General features: G+C 36.0%; 1 protein-coding gene across 39 annotated transcripts in view; it reads right to left on the reverse strand.

The window, feature by feature from the left end:
- The window catches only part of DST (dystonin), a 289183-nt gene that overhangs the window by 30591 nt on the left and 235705 nt on the right, over positions 1–22887 (reverse strand). For 38 of the 39 annotated variants that reach the window (XM_038134003.1, XM_038134007.1, XM_038134006.1 and 35 more), the window contains 15 exons: positions 21110–21229; positions 20821–20928; positions 18848–19066; positions 15681–15884; positions 12593–12824; positions 12018–12244; positions 11238–11360; positions 10410–10511; positions 8313–8414; positions 7212–7385; positions 6273–6428; positions 3861–4058; positions 3278–3406; positions 1493–1663; positions 6–161 (listed from right to left, as the gene is read on the reverse strand). In XM_038134003.1, coding sequence (XP_037989931.1) covers positions 6–161; positions 1493–1663; positions 3278–3406; positions 3861–4058; positions 6273–6428; positions 7212–7385; positions 8313–8414; positions 10410–10511; positions 11238–11360; positions 12018–12244; positions 12593–12824; positions 15681–15884; positions 18848–19066; positions 20821–20928; positions 21110–21229 — 2421 coding nt within the window. Of the gene's footprint in view, positions 1–5; positions 162–1492; positions 1664–3277; positions 3407–3860; positions 4059–6272; positions 6429–7211; positions 7386–8312; positions 8415–10409; positions 10512–11237; positions 11361–12017; positions 12245–12592; positions 12825–15680; positions 15885–18847; positions 19067–20815; positions 20929–21109; positions 21230–22887 lie in introns of those variants that run through there. The other variant, XM_038133990.1, reaches the window with a different exon arrangement.

The following is a 22887-nucleotide window of genomic DNA, read 5'->3' on the forward strand; positions in this document are numbered from 1 at the left end:
CATACCTTGTGTTCATCAATTTGAAATAAGACAGTGTCCAAGATAAGACTTGGCCGAGAAGCTGCAGTTAGAGTCTGTTCAGCCTGAGTAAGCCAGTTGATGAAATCTTGAAGTGAGTTGTGGAACTCCATTGCTAAATTGAGGGCTTCTTCCAGTTTGGTCTGCAAAGACAGGTCATACTTTATTAGCAGCTGATATTGTGCAGGGGCTTCAGCCAAGGAAACCATTTTAGTTCAGCACTTTGGAGTAAACCATTTTACTTTAGCATTTTAAAGCACTTTTCCAACTCAAAGTTTCTGAGTTTTAAAATAACAGCCCATATTCGAGCATATTCAAGGAGATGGATACAGGAGTTAGAGAAAAATTACGTACAACAGATGAACAGAAAATACAGCACCTAGTATCAAGATAAATTTTTCCACATTAGAACATATTTCCTACTACTTAATCCAAATGGGACATCTGGATTTATCAAGTTCAATGCAAAACCAGTAGAATTTCAGAAATCTAAGGTGGTAGTGCACTTGGAAGAGCCTCAAGTAGGTCATCAAATTTATTCTTTTGCACTTAATGAAGAATAAGTTTTCCTAGAGCATTTCTTTTTGATAAAGTCCAATTGTCAGTTTGGTTGCCCGAACAGAAACTAATTTGGGATACAGAATTTTGTTGATCATGAGACAGCAGTCAGAGATTTTCAAACATTTACACTGCTGACCTCACTGAGCACTCCAACCTTACAGCCTCCTGCAAGAAGTTGCTTGTATTGGGTACTAATTAGTTTGTCATTTTTACTTGGTTATTACCTTAAGGTACACCAATGTTATAACTTTAAAATACAGCTAAGTTGTGAGTTAAATATTTGTGCTTTATACTTATGAGTGCTGTACTGAGAGTTTGTCTGCTTGCAATCATGGGTATTCTTTTTGTTTGATTGAGTTAGAACAAGTGGACTGTATTTCGTGAAGGAATGAAAGCCACGTGAAATTAATAACAAGAAAACGTATGTTGCTTATCAGTGAAATCCTGCTATTGATCTGTTAGAACAGAAGGTAGTCACTTGAAGTAACTGGTAAAAGGCCAAGTGTTTGGGAATTTTAAGAAAAAATGGCTAAAAACTAGGAAAATTAACACAGCAATTCTGTACTGAGGGGGAGATAAACTTGAAGGATCATTCAGTCTCTCATGTCTATGATTACTGCAATAAAACCCAAAAAAACCCTAGTCCTACCAAATGAGCATTAACAGTATCAGTTAATATATTTCTATGGAACAGACTTGTGCCATTCTCACCATACTCCTCCCCAGTTATGGATAATTAACTTCTTGAATCTTATTTTCCCCAGTATTTCCTAAACATATTACTGAATTACACCAGTCTCTACAACTGATTTTAAATGTAAAAACTCAGGCAAGTATGCATCCATAAAAGCACTGATCATTAACACACTCAAATGCACTATTTACACTTCTATTTTTATGTAAAAACATTTACTTTTCTTTCACTGAGTTTTGTTTGCACGGATTCCCACTTTTCTTTTAAGTTATTTATGTCCTGCTCAACGTTTGTTTCAGCAGACTCTGGGCATCTTGCAAGCATCTGCTGGCCTTTCTGCATTAGACACTTGTATGTCTCTTCTTTGGCCTCAAAGGCAGCACAAAGTTCCTAAATGAAGAAAGGACCAGAAACAATAAGGTAGAAATTCAATACTCTTTATAAATACCAGTATAATATTTATTCCTCCCCCAACATTTAGCAGGTATGATTAAGACTAATAAAGGAAACACATGTAATTCATAAAAAGCCAAATGAGGGACACAGTTCCTCAGGAAATGAAAACTGGTATTGTCTGTCAATCTCTTCTCTGAGATTCAAAGACTGGCAAAGTAAGTACTATGCACTTATTGAAGAAGAGTTGCTACAAGTTGGTTGGTTTAAAGTCCATCTGTAGCCAAAACACAAAAAGTGTCAGCATTACACAGTGTGCTGGAAGTCCAGACCTATCCAATACCCTTCAAAAGTGGGTGGGACAGCTTGGGAGGGCTGATTTATTGTACATTGTTGGTATCTTCCTTCACTTGACAGGCATGAGCACTGAAAGTATTTCAGATGTTAAAAGAAAGCTGTACCTGTAAACTATTCTAATAATTATGCTTTTTTAATAATGTTAAAGGTAAGCTAGCAAAAGTCTGGGAGCTCCCATGCATCCCTCTGACTCAAAAAAGACATGTTCAGTGTTGGTAACAGACAAATCAAAATGTACCAACGAAGCTGCTGCAGACTCACAAATGAGGAACACCTTCACAAGGAGATGAATAAGTAGCTTGCAAATAAGAAGAAAAGTACTTTTTCCTCTGACTCTCAGGACAAGAGCCCAAAACAAACATTTTTTGGGCTTAAGAGATACGTTACACAGAGGGAAAAAAGTGCCCCGTATGGGTGAGCAATGATCTTTTAAAAAAAAAATCTGATTTTTAACATGACAATTCAGCATTCTAATTGGAAGTGTCAAGTCAGGCATATTCCTGTTCAAGGACAGGTCAGTAAGTATCACTTTTAGATCTGAGCCAGGAATTCAGAGGTTCAGATCACCAGTTTGGGTCTATATCCTGGCCTAATAACACATGATTTTACACAAATGGAGCAGTAAGAACCACCTTCTTTAGAGGTAAGAGCTCAAGTTTAGTTGTCTTTTTTTTAAACTCTATCATTCTATGGGAGCAGACAAATTGACAGAATGTTTCTTAAAAGAGAAAGAAAGGGAATAATTCAGTCATCCTGGCCAGCTTGCCATTTCTAATCAAATCACAGCCCCTACGAGCCAGTAGTCCATCTTCTATGCTACTGATGACTTTACTGTCAGCTTTGGTTAGATAAGGAATAAAGGATCAAGTCTCTGAAGTCAAGGTTCAGTAAATGTGGGCCATTTTTACGTTCATCTTCAAACTTTAGAAAAATCATAGATTTAGTTATGGGGTCAGAATGGAAAAGAAGAATAGGAATCACTGAAAAATCAGCAAACAACTTTTGTAAAGATGAAAAAGTGTTTTTATTTGTCTCAACACTTTAGCTGAACTATGGTTCAGCTTCGGGCATATCCCAACAGGCTACTAAACTATACTGTAAGTAACAGTGTTGTTTTGAAGGCTATTAAATTTCTTTAAGACACTGTACAGACCTTGTGATATATAGAACACACTCTGTATTTACAAAAAACACTCTTAAAAGATAGCTAGTCCTGAAATGCAATTTGCAAAGCATTCTAATACTGATACTTACCATATGTGCATTAAGCTGCTCTCTTGCTGTTTCTGGTAAGCCTCCAACAGGTTTTGATGCCAACAGCTGACGTTCAGTTTCTGTCAGCCATTGCTGCAGATCCTCAACTTCACCATGGAAACCTTGAGCCTAAATTATACCACATCATTTTAGAGAAAATGCATGAGCAGATTGGCAACTGGTTTAATCAGGTATTTGTAATAATCAAAGGAAATTAAAGAAAGAAAAAAAGGAAAAAGCAAACAAACAAACTAGCTCAATCCAATCTAAAGAACAAGAACCACAGAAATCATAAAAGTAGTCAAAATAACTACTGTGATACCAAGGTTTTCCTTGAGTAATACACCTATACAGAAATTTCACCCTTCACAAACATGTAGACCAAAAGCTGAAGTCTTATATCAGCACTGTAAGAGACAATGTCCAGCTGTGGAAAATACAGCTGGATTCAAACTTTCTCCAGATTCAGGAGCGTCTGCATAATGGTTTTGATTTAGGCCAACTTCTAATACATGTATCTGTGTATTTCATGTAAAAGACACTTTTTCTGAGTTATCTCTATATTTGATCATTTCCTGTTCACCTGGATCAAGGCACTATCCAGCTGCTGTTTCCTTTGCTCTGTTTTTTCCAACAAGTTTTGCCAGCGCTGATTCAGGAGTTCCAACTTGCTCCGTAAATTACTTGCTTCTTCAACAGCACTTGATTCAATCAGGTCATTTCCTGCTTTTTTAACAGCTTCCACCGTAGACTGATGAGCAAAAACATCATTTTGTAGCACCTACAATTGTAACACAGCATGGTCATATTGGTACGTTACTGAATGAAGGCACTCAGAGTGATTGAGCCAGTTGTAGTCCAAAGACAAGACAATAGTTAAACTAGCACAGGGATCAGAAATTAAAGCTCTTAGACCTCTTCAATCAAATGCACTAACAATTTTGACAGTAACCATTCTGACAAAATACTGAAGTTTATTTTTGTATCTTGGAAAAAAATAATATATTCCTTCTGAAAGCATATATTTCTGATATTATCAAAGGTTTCTAGTCAGGCTAGAATATAATTATTTCTTCACTTTTAAAATTTATTATATACTTTCCTTTAACAGGATTTTTCTTTGCATACTATGAGCCTGCTGTGCTATACAACAACTCAGCTGCCACAATGTCTTCTTGTGCATTTCACGGCTACAACTCCTTTCACATTATGTCAGGCTACCAGGACACTTGACCTGTGCTAAAAGCTGGGGGATGGCTGGACTACTAACACCAAAAGACCTCCTCCATCTGCTGGAAAACCTCTTATCACCAACCACAGTACAAACCATAAAAGGCAAAAGGTACATTTAGGGAAAAAATGCTGTTTTCAGAAGGATGGAGGGCAGGGCAAAAAAAGCTTTAATATAGAACAGAAAAAGAAATACACAAAATGGTTGGGAAGAGAATGGTAAACTCTGTCTAAGAAATTCGAGTTTATGATTGCTATCTTCCATGGGGTCTGACTGAAACTCACCACCATCAAAGTACTACCATATGGAAAAAGTACAAAGCTAAATAAAAAGAAACTTAAAAATAAACTATGTGGAGCACAATACAAAATAGCAAGTCACAAGTAGACCTTGAATACAAAATACACATCACATTTACTTTAATTCTTCTAAGCTAAGAATCAGATTATTTTGTTTTCCTAACAGGGTGAAAAAAGGTATTCAAAGAAGCAGATGCATCTTATCCCTTCCTTCCTGCTGAGACTCACTAAGAACAAGGTCCATTCTTTCCAAAGTTATTCAAGAGGTGGATGTTTTTACAGGCTACCACAGGATGCACTACTGTGTGAACTTTCTAACCTATAAACTCTGTATTATGAAAAGGAAGTAGATTCATTCATGTGTTTGCTGAACTCCTCCAGCACAGACACAAATGATGTCTCGATGCTTCTTCACTAGTAAAACACTTCCGTTCGATAAGAATATAAAAGGCTTGTGGAGCAGAACCTGGTTTTGTAATTTTATTTACTTTGTTTTAAAAGGGTCAGTTTATAACAATAGTCGCATAGGGTATGTAGATACTGTATTCTGTTCAAGTTCCAACTGACCACCCAAAAGCTTTCACAAGCTGCATAGCTGCATTAACACAGACAATGAAAATACTTTAATTATCTGTGTACTGTCAATTTCAATCAATTCTCTCAAAATCCAAAATGGACTCTGAGTGCTTTTTACATCATATGCAGGCCAAAAATTAAATGGCAGATTCAAAGGGAGAGGAATTATAAGGTTAGATTGAAATCTTCAAGCCTAGAAAGAACACATTGTTATGATGAGCACAGAGCTACACGCTGAGGCAGGGAAAATCTCTTACTCCTAGGAGATGTTCTAAAAATAAAGGCATAGCAGAATCATTCTTCCATGGGCTTCAAAATAACAATGATCAGTAAAAATACTAGAGCAAACAAACAAACAAAAAACCCCTTAATCCTATGCTGCAAGTAACATGGAGAAAATTATGGAAGTTTGCACAGACTTTTGGAGAGACATTTTCCATCTTAGCTGAACCCAACTGACACACAATTTTGCAGAATTCAGAACAAATCACTATTTTCTGAGAGGGAAGAAAGAACCAAAGATATGCAAGAGTCATGCAGTTTGTGAGACCTGGCTTAAATAGCACTAATCAAGGAGTTTATTGCTGCAGGGCGGTTCAGGTTTTAAATTCCCTAGGTCAAAGAAAGGTGATTAGAGGTGGAGTCTAGGGTAAGCTGTTTATTTTTGGCTAAAACCTATGCCACTTGCATAGCATATGCAAGAAAGGAAGGAATGTGGAGGAGTAGGAGGAAAGATATTACTTATTCTAAGCCTTCATTTCAGCTATAATCTGCATCTTGAAAGTATATGTAGAGAATTATTTATCAAATGTGAAGTTTTACTAGACGACTCATCCCAAAGATAAATATCAACAGAACATTTTGGTTAATATTGTTTATAATTACATACATGATGTTTGGCAAGTTCAATTTCAATAGCCTTGGGGTCTCCACCCACAGGTTTCTGTTCATTCAGCAAGTCTTCTGTATGTGTCAGCCATGCCAGTAACTCATCCAGGGCATGCTGGAACTGCCCCAAGGCCAACAAGGCACCTTCCAGCTTGTGCTACAGTAAAAATAAAGTTAACAAGAAAATCATTTCACAATGAAATTGAATTGTGTTATATTACCATTAGTCACCATAATCCACAGCAGAGTCCACACATAAGACAGAATAAAAACCAGGGAGGAACAATTACCCAGTACAGGCAATGCTTTATAACTACAGCTGAGTTAGCAATTCCCTTGTAAAGCCTAGCATTCCAGGCTCAAATTCCTGGCCTCGGAAGAAGCCATACCAGACCACAGTTAGGATTGAAGGCTCTTTCATCAGATGTATTAGCAGCTTTTTATCACTTAGAACAGATTTGCAATATAAATGCAATTTGGTGCATGATCTCTTTAAAATCTTTTCTTTGTCATGAAATTATTCAGTTTAGAAAAATAATACACTTCAAAGGACTCTTTTACATCTCTCAATAATTTAAGGAAATAACAGTGAAATCGTTCAATATTGAGTTAATGGGATTTTATTCAATTGTTCAGTTCAGCAGCTACTATTACTGTTGCACATATAAACATGTTTTCAACTGCTCCTTAAGACGTCATCGAATAATCAAAATTAAATAATAATAATTCGACATAGCATTACTGACAGAAAATTTAAAAAGAAGGTTTAAAAAAGTTTTAAAAACTCAACTAATTGTACAATTGAAATACTATTACATATAGGTTTTTCAGCTTCCAAACTAAAAGGAATTGTAAATTAATATAAGCATTATGCATAACAAAGAGTTTTTCACAAAAAAATGAAGTCATTAATAAAGCCCCCACCTCCAAGCTTATTTACCTGTCTACTTATAATTTTGTCTTCTAGGCTGTCCCACAATAGTCTGAGCTCTGAGAGGGGGTCTTGAACAGTGTGCTTGTCACTCTCTTGTGTTGCCTTCTTTAGCAATAGTTCTGCCTGATGGTTCAGTCTTTCCATTTCTATCTGCTGCTGATAAGCTTCTGTCTTAAATTGCTATGGTAAATAGAAAAAGAATAGAAATAAAAGAAACACAAGTAATGATTATAGAATCATAGAATGATTCTCTGTTCTAGCTCTTGTGGTTGTGATGGTGATGATGCTATAAACTTCAAATGGAGTTACTCTTGAAAGGAAGTGAAAGCCAATTTTCTTTAGTAGAACACCCTCTTTAACACACAACTGGTGCAACAGTCTGAAGGCATCTTGTGTACATATGTTCTGAACTATGTAAGGTCATGGATTCATTTGAAGTTACATCATAAAGTATATAAAACAACCTGCCCACAGCCAACAAAATCTACAAGTGAGCAACAAGACCAAGAACCTTCTCTGATCTTCGCATATCTCTGCTTTTTAAACATGGCATAACAGCATCCCAACATCAGGAGCATATTTGGTCACAAGTACAGATCCAAGCAGACAGATTTAGACTGGAATTTTTCAGTTTTTAAGTCCAGTTAGACTGGAATTTTGATTTTCACCTTACTCATATAGTGGGAATGTCATGATCTGTGTAAGCATTTCCATAAAGGCTCTAATGGCAGAAGCAAAGCTTTGGAGGCTTTCTCTCAGAGCCTCAAAGAAACTGTTCATGTTAAAACCAGAAAACATTAAGTTCATAGCAGAAGAATCCTGCACATAATAACTTCATAGCTTTTGAAGGAGAATGAATGATACTACAACTGTTTTTGGGCTATCAGAAAAATTAAAATGTAGCCTAGACAAAATTTGGAATAGATTTTTAAAATTAAGTGCATTTTAAAATGAAAATTTTGATATTAAATATTTTTAAATTTTCATGCAAATTCTTCTTTACTAAAAATTGAAAACGAAAATTGCATATGACTCTCAAAAAATACTACACAACACAGAAAAATACAGACAATGGAAATATAAAGGAAATAAATTGCTAGTTCATACCTTAAGTTCCTCTGTTTGCTGCTTCACTGTCTCCAGATCTGTTCCAACTGGGGACATGGATGCTAACTTGCTGCCAGCAATGTCTACCCAGTCAAATAATGCCTGGAAATCACAGTATGATATTTAAGTGTGATCAGAGAAATGCTGTTGTTTTTTGAACGTTGTATTGAGTAAAATATCAGAACTTTTCTTTTTTCCAGAGAAGGTATGGCTGTTTTCTTTTAAAGAAAATAACTTTCCCAGCAAAACCTAGGTTTCTTTGTAATACAATAGAACAAATATCCATGTAACATTTACAGGAGTGTACATTCTGCAATACTGGACTTCTATTAGCAGCAAGATTCTGCCAGAATTATTCATGCTGAGTAGCAATCTACTTCTTGTATTTACCTTTCAAGGGATTCATAAAAATTGCAGATTTTACACAATACAAACTCTGTTCTACAGCTGTTTGGAGTGAAAATGAAAGGATAACACACCTTAAATGAGGATTACAATTTTCTTTTGAAGTGACAAGCTATTTGTGTAAGGAACATGGAACATGTTCCATTCAGTACATACTAGGCAGTGAAGGACCTGAGCTAGAATGAATCTCTATAGGATAATGCAGAGTGACTCAAAAAAATTTAAAAAATAAATTATGTCTCCCCAGTTCTGATGCTTCGTGGGTCTTCCTTTTGCTCCTGATACAATACAGAACCTCAAGAATACTATACATGGATTAAGAACATCTGCATCATTCTGGGTAATTGCACAAGGGAAAAAACACCTCCAACTGGGCCCTTTTCCACCTGCCTGTTAAATGTGGAGATACCATTACAGAGAAATGCTTAGGACAACTTTTTGGAGCTGCCCACTACTGCATGGCTCCCTGAGAAAAGGAAAACTATGCCCAATGTGCTCAAGAGGGTGAGGCAGCTGCAGTTAACAATCTGTCCATAATACTTTCCATAATGTCTACTGAAATGAGTGTAAGACAGCACTTAAATACAGCTCTTCCACAAAGTACCAAGCTTGTAGGATGTGCCCTGTACAGCTACAGGAAATAGAAAGCACTTAAACCAAATGGTGATGATTCTAACTGTCTAATCAATCTGCACAGTAGGAACACAGGAGAACCCATACATAAAATCCATAGTGTTGGTGCACTGCAAAACAGGCATGTTGCATTATTATTAAGGAGTGGTCTGTGCTTGATCTGCACCAAATACAGAAGTAACTGTCCTCAGCGTCACGTGAAATTTCAGTTTTAAAGATTTAATGAACCATGGAAGACAGTAATTCCACCAAGAAAAAAACAAACAAACAAGACCAAAACAAACAAACAACTACAAAAAACCCAACAACACATACAGAGAAAAGATCATAGTTTCAAAGGATAGGTTGTGTTGGAAGAGACCTTTAAAGGTCATCATCTAAAGTAAAACCCCTCTTTTTCTTTAAACTTCGTCAGTTCTGGGAAGCACAGTGTACAAGACATCTTTAAACTGCTGGAACATTTGCCTACAGATTTTAAAAGGGAATAATCTTCTAAAGTATTGTGATAGGATAACTTATACTAAGAATATTAATTATACTAAGAATAATGGTTTAGCAACATTATGTTAATAATATTTTTGCTTAAAATACTCAAACATTTTACTTATAAATAAGGTGGAATAAAATTCAAGTGCTTTGTCTTCAACTCAAAGAAAATAGCAGCAAGTGGGTATACAGACCTGTAGTCTGTTTCTTCAGACCAAATGTGTCACAACTTTAACCTGCCTTGACTATCACAAGAAAATGTGAGCAGAACTACTATGAATGTGTGGTGCCAAAAAAACTCGTTTTCTTATCAACAAACACGGGGACATTTATTTTGAATCTAAACACAGTGCAATATATGGACATGAAGAAAACAACCCAACATATGCATTCTTTAATGCAAAAAAATCCCAACAAACCAACCCCAACCAATCTTGAGAAAAAACCCTGCCTACTCAAGAAAATAACCAGAGTGCAGTACTTGTCACCTACCTAAGATCATGACACTTTTTACTACGACCACATTAAATCCCATTGACCCAAGGCTGGGTTATGTATACCACGTCATCTTACCTGTAGTCCATCTTGGTACTGAACAGCTGCCTGCATAGCTTCCCCAAGCTTATCCACACGTTCTTTCCATGTTTTGTTTAATGCATCCCAGGCAGAATTCAGCTGCAAGTAAGCACAATTTAGTCCAACAGACAAAAGAATTTTACTGCTATATAATGTGCATTTACTAACACTTCACTGATCAATAATACAAATAAACTAAGCATGACTAGTTCACATTTATTCCATATTAACACTCTTGTCTTCCCTATCACTGCATAACTAGTTTCTTTCAGAATTCAGTAGAGGTTCTGAATTATAAAAGCTATAAACTTCAATACTGATTGCATATTTTTAATTAGCAGAGATCATACAGTTAGTAGAGGAAATACTACTAAATCATTTGGAGTTGCATCATCACAAGAAAAAGAATCATATATTTCTGAACACTGAAGAAATAAAAAGTACTTTATAGACATCCAAACAGAATAGTCTCAGTTAAGATGCCTCACTTGGCATGAAGAATACATATCCAATATTTATTCCAGCATTACTTTTTGCAAGAAATAGTAACCTATAATATTAATCAGTGACTATTTTTAAAAAAATCTGTCTTTTACAAAAGTTCTAAACCATAAATCAATGAACTAAACCAGTGTGTACATTCTAATGTAATCTAAGATTTATTCACTCATAAGGCAAATCTTACTTTACCACAAAGGCTTCACTGGTGTCTCAGTTTTGCGACAAAATTTTTATTTACAAAATTTGTTTGGGTCATAGGGAATATACAAATTTCAGCTGAGCAAGCTATCACATAGCAGACCTAAGCATCAGCATTTCCCATACCTCATCTATACTCTTGTTGACAATAGGTTTGTCAGGCTCCCCACAAGCAGCTCTCAGCTCAGAGCCAAGGCTCACAACTGCTTCTAGTTCTTCTTGTAGTCCATCAATTTCTTCTTTAGCAGCCTACAAAGAGAAAAAAAGCCAACACTGCTAATACTAAATTTAATAACCTATGTACAACTTGCTTTCAAGACAGATGACAGCAGGATTCCACCTTTGTTTTCCTTCCAGTCACTTGGACTTAGAAAATAAGCATCCCTTTGCAGGGTCAGATGAAATCAGCTGACATCAGTCTAAATTGTAACAATGGTTTATGATACCATTTTGCATGAGATAGAAAAAGTAAACAGGAAGTTTTAAATTAGATTTCTTTAATAAGAGTGTCTTCTTTGTCAGAGGTTATCATTCAACCTTCAAACATTTAAGTATCACTATAAATAATTACAGGCTTAGAGGATAATACATAGAGCATAATACATTTGTCCACCTTTCATTGAGATGTTACGTACTACTCAAGGAATCTCAAGTATGTACAACTTTTTAAAAGTCTCAGTGAGATGGTTACTATGTACATATTTACAAACAAATAAGGAAATGTAATGACAAGCACATGTTGCATGCTCATTGCAATTAAGCACTGATACGTGTTATTATCTGTAGACTCTTGAGATACCATTACTGAAAATTTCCACACAATTATCCCTCTTAGCCTTTACAAAACAGTATCATCTGCATACCATAAATAAAGTACTTCAAATCAAGAAAATACTTTCTACTGACCTCTGCAGCTTCTTGCTGTTGCTTGACTACAGATGGGTCAACTCCAGGTCCCTCCAGTTCTCGAATGAAGTCCTGAGTATCTTTAATAGTAGCTACAAGAGCCATATGATCACACCAAAACTTTTCAGCTAGTTCCATTACATCCAACAGTTTGGCTTCTCTTTCCTCAGTCAAGGTCTGGATGTCTTCCCAAATTAGGACCATTTGGTCTAGTTTATCTTGAACAGCTAAACAACAAAGGACCTAGATTACTACCTTGGCAAACAATTCTTGGTCATAAATCTCTCTACAGTTCTACAGCAGAAACATATGTGTACTTTTTAAAATTTAGACTCTAAAATATTTCTTTGCAGGACTCCTTATAATGTTAAGTGGAAACAAACACAATGGCCTTTAAAAATAAAATAAAGGTCATATCCACAATGAATTATTTTAAATGAATGTTTTGTTTTTATAAATCTTAAGCAGCTTCTCCAGGAGAACATTCCCCAGATTAGAGGTCATCAGAAATGAAGAATTTTATATTCTGCAGCTTACTGCATTTCCACTACATGAAAGTTTTCTCAGTCTATTACCTTTCGCAGACATATCCTTATCAGCGCCTTCCGAGCGAGCAATCATTTCCTCCCCTCTCTGTTTAAGTGTCTCATACACTGGCTGAAGTTTTTCCAGATCCACCGACACATTCTTATTTTCACTGATCTGCTCTTTTATCTTCTCAACCTCTGCCGAGATCGAAGGTGGCTGCCTCAGACGTTCAACTATGCGCTTCAGACTCTCCAGAGTTGGATCTATCTTGTCATGAAACTAGGAGGGTGGTACAGGACAGAAGGAAATGGCAGACAAATTAGAGTACTGAAAAAAAAACTCAACAAACTAAAAAAAAGGCATCTGAAATTATCTTGGAAAAGAGTATTTTACACCTCTATCCAACATATGTAGGTGCAAATTGCAATACCTCCCTCTAGGCTCTTTTACTATCTAAATTACAAAAATAACCCTGCAAAATGGTAGGTTCTCTCAAATTCAAGAACTCTTCTATTAAGTTTGGGTTCACTCCTGAGACACTCCCTCTGAGAGTACTATATATGTGGCAGAATCCATTTACATTTAGTCCTGTGAAACTCATGTGCCTTGCAGCTTTAGAGAGCCATGGCTTTCTGCACTGTTTTAGAAAGATTTGTACTTTACTACTAAAAACATACATTTTCCTGTTAGGACCAACACCTCTGATTAAGGCTTTGCATGTAAGGTCATGCAAAAAGACCTCTGTTAGTGGCCAGGAGGTGCTTGCTAGTGCAGTAAAGGTATGTTACTTTCTGCAACTAAAAGCACACAACGGTGTACATACTATATCCTTCCATGTTTGACTGAGTCCAGGTAGGTGTTCAGAAACTTAATAACAGCTGTGTTAACAGGGTTCAGCCTTTGGGATAGGTCCAAAGTTGGCCTTTATTATATGCTTTTGGATGCATACAGATTCCTAAATATCTTGCACCACCATGACCCTTTCAAATTAAAAAAAATGATAAATGGTGGGTGCATTTAATGACTCTCCAGGATCTACAAGAAGCATTCCTGACAATACTTGGAAAAGATGCAAGGAAGAACACAGCAAAACAAGACTACCTAATGTGAACAAATAGCTACATCCCTTCTATTCTAAGGAATATACACAGGCAATATAATTACTTTTTCCCACCATACAACGCATTTCAAAATCTGACTCTGTGACTAACATTACAGGCCTCAGTGTTTTTGTCAGAAGTGTGAATAGCATACAAGCCAACAAAATGTGTTATGAAAGAATAGTAGCCTTCCCACATTCAAGACTTCCAAGAAACTGATTGTGGCAACAAAAGCTAACAAAAGTGATAAAAACTGAAATTAATTTGGCAATATTTGCATCTAATTTTAGGACACATATCACATTTGTAATTGTCAGTGCATTCAGTGGGCCTTCTTGTACCAACTTCAACAAATAGGACAAAGTGTTTTAGAACTTAAAAGGAAAAAAATGCAAGTCATTACAACATCTCATTATAGCTTCATACATTATGTCCTTCCTTTGATACACAGTGCAATTTAATATAATTTCAAACCTGAAGAGTTAAATAATTACTCTTCAAGGACTGTCTAGACAAACATTGACATAAACCCAGTACAGAGATCTGAAAATACATATTCACATATCTTCATAAAAAAAAGATTTTATATAATGACATTCTGTGGGCACTAGAATGTTTTGCTTTGCCATCTGCGTATACATTTAGATATATAAAATGAATTATAATGTATTGCATAAATAATTTGGTAATTTCTCAACATCTGATTATGTTCTAGGTGTTAGCAAAGAATGCATTTCTAATTCTTCCTTTCTGTACTTCGCCAGTACAACACGTTGATGCCTATCACATACACAACAGGGACTCTAACACCAAGGAAATCTCTTGATTTTCAAATTGGCAGCTCCACATAAGGGGAGGACTAAACATTTATGGCAAAGAAAAAGAGAGGATTTAAATAATCAGGCATATTTTAGAGGTGCAAATAAGGAAGGCGTTTAGAATGACTAAAAGTTTAAAAAGTTTAGTAAATATATATAACATAAAAAGTCTATAACCGCTTCAAAAGCAGGATGTTATCTGATGTCATTTAGTTTTGCCACACATTCTTAAACTCAGCTGCAGGGGCTAGGAATATGACATTAATTATAATGACCTGGCAAAATTACTTAGAATGTAGAATTGGTAAGGTCTTCAAGGTGTATTTCTTTATTTAGTATTTAAGACCTAAGCACAATATAGCTCTTATTTCCAATGAACAGAGAAAAAAAAGGGGAATTTCCTATAAAATAGTATAGAACAGAGTACTTTTATTCAGGTTTTTGTATAGATTTATGTGCAAAGTTTTACTGAGTTCTTTTCTGAATCTGGGGTAGAGGAAAAAATTTCAGTGTGAATTTAATGACACTTAACCCATATTTAACAGTTATGACAATTAACTAACGCTTAAAGTTGCTAGAACACAACATTTGACAATACTCTACTGAAGTTCATTTCATAGGATGATGAAACTAGAATATGCAGCTTTTGTGGACTTGACCTGAGTTTTACGCTGATGACATTTTGTGAAGTCTAAATTTCCTGGTAATACTTTTCTCTAACAGTTTCAGCACATTATGTTAAATTTTTTTGGAGTCTGAAGCAAAGAGCCAATGTCACTACCACTGCTAAACTACCCACTAGTTCCATTGCCAACTGTTAACTACAGCTTCTAATTTCTAGCAATAACTATACCCAAGTTAACGGATCAAAAGGAATATTTGTTTACAAATGAAGCACCAGCTAGCAACAGACCAGTAAGAAAAAACAAAAGTGAAAATCAAATGCCACATTTTTAGACCACTAGTTTTACTTAAAAATTAAGCAGCTTTAACGTTTTTCAGTGGCTGCAAAGTCATAATACTGACGAATATATAAAATTATAACCCCTCAAGATATAGAAAAATCAATACCATTAGCAGTGATAGGAACATTCACAGACCATTAGGCTGAAAAACCCAGATGAAACAGTAGCTTAGTCTTGATATAACCATGTAAGATGACAATGTGTATTTTTCCATTGAATGAACCGAATTATACTTTAAACCTTAATTGATACCTGGGTACACTGAGAAATGGCTTCATCCAGTGCCAGTGCTCGCTTTTTGACATCTTCCTTAATTTTACTGTACAGGGTGTCAGCTGCCACATATTTCTCTTGGATAGAAAAGCCTTCTCCTGGGCTCAGCTCCAGCAACTGAGGCCCAGTTTTGTTCATCTTATCTATATGAGGCTTGTGCTCAGCAATCAGCTCACGCAGTTGCTAAAACAAATGAAACAACTTATCAGTTTCTTACGCTTGCACCACCACATTACAACTGTCCACACTTCCAACACATCCAGCTGGCACGAAATTCCAAAAAAATACCTTTCGTCTTAATGTAAAGCAGAAATAAAGTTAATGACTGCTTTGCCAGTGATCATTCCTATTCCAACACAGAACTACGCAGGCATAAAACATCAAAACTAGAGACACACTGGAAACACTCTGGCAGGACACATGATTACAGGCAAAACATAAGATGCTAATTATGCATATGATGCTAACAACAGACACTGCCCATCATATTTAGTACCTGTAATGACAGAAAGGGCAACAATATTCCAGACATGGGCGTAACAGCATCACATATATACTTTTCATGTTGATATTGGTCACATGCTGCAAAGCCTTTCATTGAAGAGCATCACAGAAAGAGGTACCAGCATTGCAAGAAAATTAATTCAAATTATCCTTGATTTAAGAACAGGAAACTAGCACAAGGGAGGGTCAAAGAAATCAGTGAAAAGGGCAAAAGGACAAGCAAGGGTGATCGGTAGAGACCTATCAACCTTGTTTATCCATCTCCCCTTCTGGCCACAAGACCCCTCTGTTTTTATAACAGCACTATTAACTTACACAATGTTTAACAAGTAATTATTAAGTGCATTATATATGATCACAGCTGTCTATTCCTTCTCATCATCCACCCCAGAAGCAAAAATTGTGCTGAAGACGGTGCAGGGGCTTGTGGAAGTGAAATGACACAAGGTGTCTTCCAAGTTGTCTAAGGATTCCAGATTTTTCTTGCTTGCACCCACAGAACTGACAAAAGGGAAAGGGTTTTGTTTGTGTGAGTAGCCCCATCCTTCCCTCATTTTATTTACTTTCTCATCTCATCTCTCTCTTTTCAGAAAAGTCTCAGTCTTGTGAGGCATTGTCCCTCTCAGCGCTGTGAACTCCATGCATTTCTATCCAATAGCTCCAGTGCAGGAACATGAGAGGTACATGCACTGCTCCTTCCAACTGAGAGTTTGTTTAAATTAATGAGGACCCAAAAAAGAGCCTGTATCAGTCTCAGAGTAAATAAGTTCTCCACTCTTTACTACAGTCCTTCCCTTAAAAAGGAATCCAGATGCTGGCTTTCTTCCTTGCTCCTCCCCAGAAGAGGGGACGTTGAGGAGACTGGGAAGACAGTGACACAACTCTTCAGTCCTCCAATGACAAAACAGAAATGAAAATAACCCCCCTGACTCTAACTACTTACTTTGAATGTAACTTCATTTGTACACCTTGCCACAAGAAAAATAATGTCGATTAGTTTAGAGGAGGAAAAGGAGATTATAAGAACAGCTTTAAATTTTTTAGGAAATAATTTTGTGTGGTTTACTTTTGAGCACAAAGATGACTTGACACAAGGCCACAAGAGTGCACATTTCTGGGTCTAAACCTTATGCTAATGCTCTGCCAACAGCTCATTTCAAACCAAACTAACTGCATGTTACTCACATAGAATCAACTCTATGAATTCCCCAACTTGGAACAAAGATAGTAAACAGTAAATACATCAGAACAGAAACATTAAGTTCTCATTCACATTTGAGAGCTACCTTTTTTCTTCTTCTTCTTTTTAACAGAACAACAAATTATTTGGTCTTCTCCATGATCTGCTATTGGGTAAACAATTCTAGCAAACAAGCGTTTCAGACCAGATTATGTGTTAAAAGTGCCTGACATTAATCTTCAATTTAACAAACAAATCTCAGCTAATGGCATAGCCAGGGGAAAATGCAAAAATAGAAGCTCATCTGAAAGGCTTCTCATAGAAGCAGCATGATTAAAGTACATGAGGAACAATCCTGCAAGTGAAGCAAGCATGATATGGTTGACAGTGACTAATCAAGGTAGCTTGTAAAGCTCATGTTATACAGCTAGTCTTAACAGAACATGTTTGTTCATTCTGGACATAATAGGAAGACAAATGAGTGAACCTGGTGTTTACCAGTACATAAGAGTGGCACATTTCATTAGCTGGTCTCAAAGTAAACAAGACTTTGAAGCCAGGGTTCATGCTATCTAACTTGAGTCACTTAATGGAGGCAGCTAAAACAAAAAAAAAACACTAGTTACTCCATGCTTAGCAGGGAGAAACAGGTATCTCCAGTGGCCACGCAGGTTTTGCATCTGCAAAAACATGCAGGTTTTTAACCTCAGTGGGATGCATCTGATTCCATGTGATACTAGCTGTCACCTATGAAACACCTCAGTTTTTATCCAAACTGATTATATATCCATGTAAGAGAACCCATACAGTGGCCAGTCTACAATGCTGTCACCTCTATTTTGTGATGCCATGGTAAACAATTATTTATTTTAATTATTGCACAACAGTCTTGACACGATAAATTACTATGGGATTGACAGCCAAACAATCAATTATTGGCCCTCTAATTGTTCATCTTCCTTACTCAGCTAAGTTTAGTTTCAATGTTATCAATAAAACAAAAGCTAAATTTTTTATGCATACATAAGATCAGCATATGTCCATATCTGTGCACAGACTGTACCCTCCTTTTGTTTCTTGCTCCAACATCCCATATCTGTTCTTTCTGTTTCTGTTTTGGTTTGTTCCAGTACTGGCATTAATGAGTACTTTTAAATATACCTCTTAACTAGTAAGTTTTATGTCTTCAGTTCTCCCAGTCCAACGGCAATCATTACCCTTTAGCCCTCTTTCATGCTTACACATCACTTGCTGCCTTCAGCAGAGACTCCTGCTTACATGCACAGTTTGGTAAACAGCAGAGACACGAATGTATATACTCTGTATTACTGTTTCAATTTCTTTTTTTCAACAGAAGAGTACCTCTTTCAGTTTTAAGAATTTTGCAGAGTACTCCACAGTTATAAGCAAAATACTTTCTGATATTTAACACTTTCTTTTTCAAAACTGGCATAACACTTACCCTATGTTCTTCTTGTTGTTGCTTTAATATTTCATATTCAAGGGCTGGCGCAGGAAGCTGAGAGATGATCATTTCTGTTTCAGTTAACCATGGCCAAAGCTCCTCATAAGTCTCCCAGAACTGGTTAACTAGGGACTGAGCCCGTTCCAACTGGAGGTTTCTCTCTGAGTTCATTTGACAGACTTGATCATATTTCTGTAAGAGGCTTTCAATTTTTTTCTGCAAAATAATATTAATTTTTTAAAAGTATGTTTTTCCACGTGTCTCTTACCTTCATTTCCAAACATTCTTTGATAATTTTAGTATTGATTTACAGTGAATAAAATTTCAATTTTGATGTTTCTACAGGACCACCGTTTAAGGCGGACAGAATCAACAATGAGGGAGACCAGAATTTGACAGAGTATTGCAAAATAATTAGAATATATTTAACAATATTGATATTTACAAATAACACTTTATTCATAGAGCTTCCAGTCGGGCTGCAAATTATTTGACCACAGATCTTAGCCCAACTTCCTTACTGCAGACACTTATCTTCAGTGACACTTGGCAGAAGCTAAGTTTTCCACAGCATTTCTGATTCAAAGCAAGAGAGAAAACACACAAAATCTGTTGGGATGTTTAGTTTGGTTTGGTGGTTTTTTTGGTGGGGTTTTCTTTTCTAGTCTGGCAAGGTAATAGCATGTATTGTTGCAACTGTCATTTACAAACTTTCAACAGAAACCACAAAACACTATTTTCCACGTTAGCCTACATTACTTAATGAGAATGTATTACCACTAATAACATAAAAAATAGTGACAGAACTATAAGGCTTATACATTACTAATTAAATGTGTTTGGGCATGTAATAATAAATGAAAGTATCAACTAGGTATACTAGCTATATTTTTCCTGTGGAAAACTGCCCATGTTATCATGTTTATGAAATATTATATGTGACAATGCACATAAATCCTAGCCTTGGAAAAACTACATATAAGCAAGACATTGAATATGAAGCATTCTTTTTTTTTCCCCCCTTTGGCAGAACAAGCTATCTTTTCATTTGTTATGTCTTGCATGTAAATTATGTATAGAGATGGTATCCAGAGGACAGAACATAACCTTAACACACAGACATACAGTACTTTTAACAAATACAAATATTTAGCAGAGACTCACACAAAACTGCTCTGCCTTATGACTACAGTTTCATAGGCAGAACACCTCATCTATTTTAAATTCACTTAAGAGCAAATCAAATTTATTCAGAGATCCTGCAGCAGAACACAATTACTGAAGCATTGTTTTACATGGATTGGAAGGACTAAATTTACACAACATATCCAATCTCAACATAATTTAGCAAAAAAATTCCAACCCCACAACTAATCCTTCCTCAATGCCAACATGACAAATCCATCCCTACATGTTTGCAGCCCTGACGTTGGGCTCTCTGTGTCTGTGTGTAATAAAAAAAGTCATAAGAATGCCTTTCACGGGCTATGACAGGATGGAATAATCTTGGCAAGCAAGGTCTACACGGAAATCAGCAGAAATGAAAGTAAAGACTCACACTGAGGTGCAGAGCCAATGAACTTGGCAAAGAAATGTTCACACCCAGTGCATCACTGACCCGAAAGAACTCGGAAGATAAACTGCCAGATTACACACATCAACCCAGATGACTAACACCCCTTTACTCAATCATCTATAGGCTAAAATACTATTTACTATGGATGAAGATGACAAATGGGGCTCCAAATTAGTGTCAGGCAAAGAAGCAAGTACACAGCGTTTGTTCTCTTAACATCCTGAAGGAAGGAGAGCAATACACAACAACATTTCCTCTAGCATTACAATCCTCAGACAGGAAGTGACTGTAATTAATGCTTTTTCTCTAGTATTTTAAAAGACAATATAGGAATCCTTCTACTTGTACATTGTCTTCATATCTACCACTGTAGCTGCAATTTAAGCAACTTTACCTTCATCATCTGTTTCTCTTCTTCAGTGCATGTTTTCATAATCTTATCCCCAGATTTAACAAGTTCATCTATAGTATCTTTGTGCCTTAAAATCTCCATGGTGAAAGCCTGAAACACAATAGAAGTTAGTTAGAATAATAATTTTTTTAAGAAGTATTTAGAGCAAAAGCTGGTTTTGAAATGCATTAATTATAATTGGATTGAAAATTCAATCACGCCAGTACATTTTCTAGATGGAGAGTGTGCTGGCCAATAATTAACATGACAGTTGGAAATGCATTTCTTTTACCTTTTGAACTTGCAGCTGAGCAGTGGTCTGGTCTTGCTCAAGCCTAATATCACCCAGAGACATCAGTTTCTTTTCTGTTTCTGCAATCCAGGCAAATTCAGCATCAGCTGCTTGATCAAACTAAATGAGGGAGACAAGAATTAGTTCAGCAGTTCTACAGACATGAAATTAGAATAACAGTTTCAAAAATTTTAAAGAAGATTAAACAGCATATTTTTGAATTTTTAGAAAAGTAGCTTCTCAATTTCCATTTGAGATTTTTATATAAATGCCCAAAATGGTTCTGAGGGATTGTAATACAAGCAGCTTAATTCAAAAGCATGATTCAAAAGCAACAGAAGCTAATACTTTTTTCCAAAGCCTACAGCTCTCTAACAGTCGTAAGAAAATAAAAAAGGATGGTAATCTCAGAGTTTTAACTAGACTGCTGGTTTCATTTTATTCTACTTTTACACATCTTTTTCATCTCTGTGTTTATTATCACTCTAGTGTTGCAATTATCCTGAGACACAGCTGTTTGATGTTACCCTATAAATCTGAAGAGCTGCTTTGGTATTAAGTGATCAAGGCAAAACAATCACAGTTCAGATAAGTTAGTGCAAAAACCTCACCAAATTTAGAGAAAACAGGATTTCATCCAAATCTAGGCCTCAGATTAAATGCAAAAGGTTTTTTTTTTGAGCATTTGGATACAGCCAGTCCTTTTCCTTCTGACTTTTAGATTAATGATTAATTTCTGACTACAATAGTCAACATTTAAATGTTTCACAAATTTCCTAACAGCACTAATATAATGAGAGGAGTTTCTTACTAATTTGCAAAGAAAAGCATGAAAAGAAGAATGTCGGGATCTAAGTCTTCTGAAATGTGAGAGAAGACTCAAAATCATACATTCTCTCTTCAGAACAAGTTACATTTTAGCATGCACATGTTGCAGTACTCAACCAGGGCAGCTTTGAGCCTAAGCCACAGAGAAATATTACATGGGATGTATCAGATGCACATTGTAGAAGCTAATAAGCATTTATTTGTTGAATTCGGTAAAAGTCTCCCCCCTCTCCAAAATTACCTAAACCTTAATATAGCCCTGAGCATTTGTGAAGGTCTGTCAGGATGTTTTAGGCCAGACACTGTTACTTGTGTTGTCAGAAATCTTCTTCTGAACACTCTCAGTCCCACTTGTCTTTAAAATATGCTGAGCTGTGCCTTTATGGCTGTAGTCCCTAACAGCCCTGCTCCTTAATATAACTGGAATTCACTTTAGTCACTAACACAGACTTGTCTTAGGGGTTAATCATGAGTCCCACAAAATGAAAGAAATAGTTCTGAGATTTCATTCTTTATGAGTCAATCTTTTTTGGCCTTTATAATCCATTTGTTATGTGAAAGAGCAGAACATTCTTTTTCACTATATGTCATTTCTCATTTAAAGTAACAGAAAGTAAGATTTGTCCTCAATGTCGTGACATCCTACTAGAAAGCTGTGTTCTGAAATAATCAGTACTGTAAACATAAGCATGAAGTACATGCACCAGTGCTAGTTAAATCCTGGCTTTAGAAAATACAGTTCACAATCAAGGTTTTCAGAAGTCCATCTATTTACGACTGAAAGGGAGAAGATGATTTCTAATGTGTTAGATGTACAAACAAACTGCAGTGTGACTTCCTGATACCAAATATTCATGGGCATGTAAATTATATTGAGGAAATATTTTATGGCAATAACAAAATCAAGGCATGGCACTGAAACTTCTAAGTTAAATTGCATTGAGGAAGAG

The sequence above is a fragment of the Motacilla alba genome, chromosome 3 (assembly GCF_015832195.1).
Source record: "Motacilla alba alba isolate MOTALB_02 chromosome 3, Motacilla_alba_V1.0_pri, whole genome shotgun sequence".
Lineage (NCBI taxonomy): Eukaryota > Metazoa > Chordata > Aves > Passeriformes > Motacillidae > Motacilla > Motacilla alba.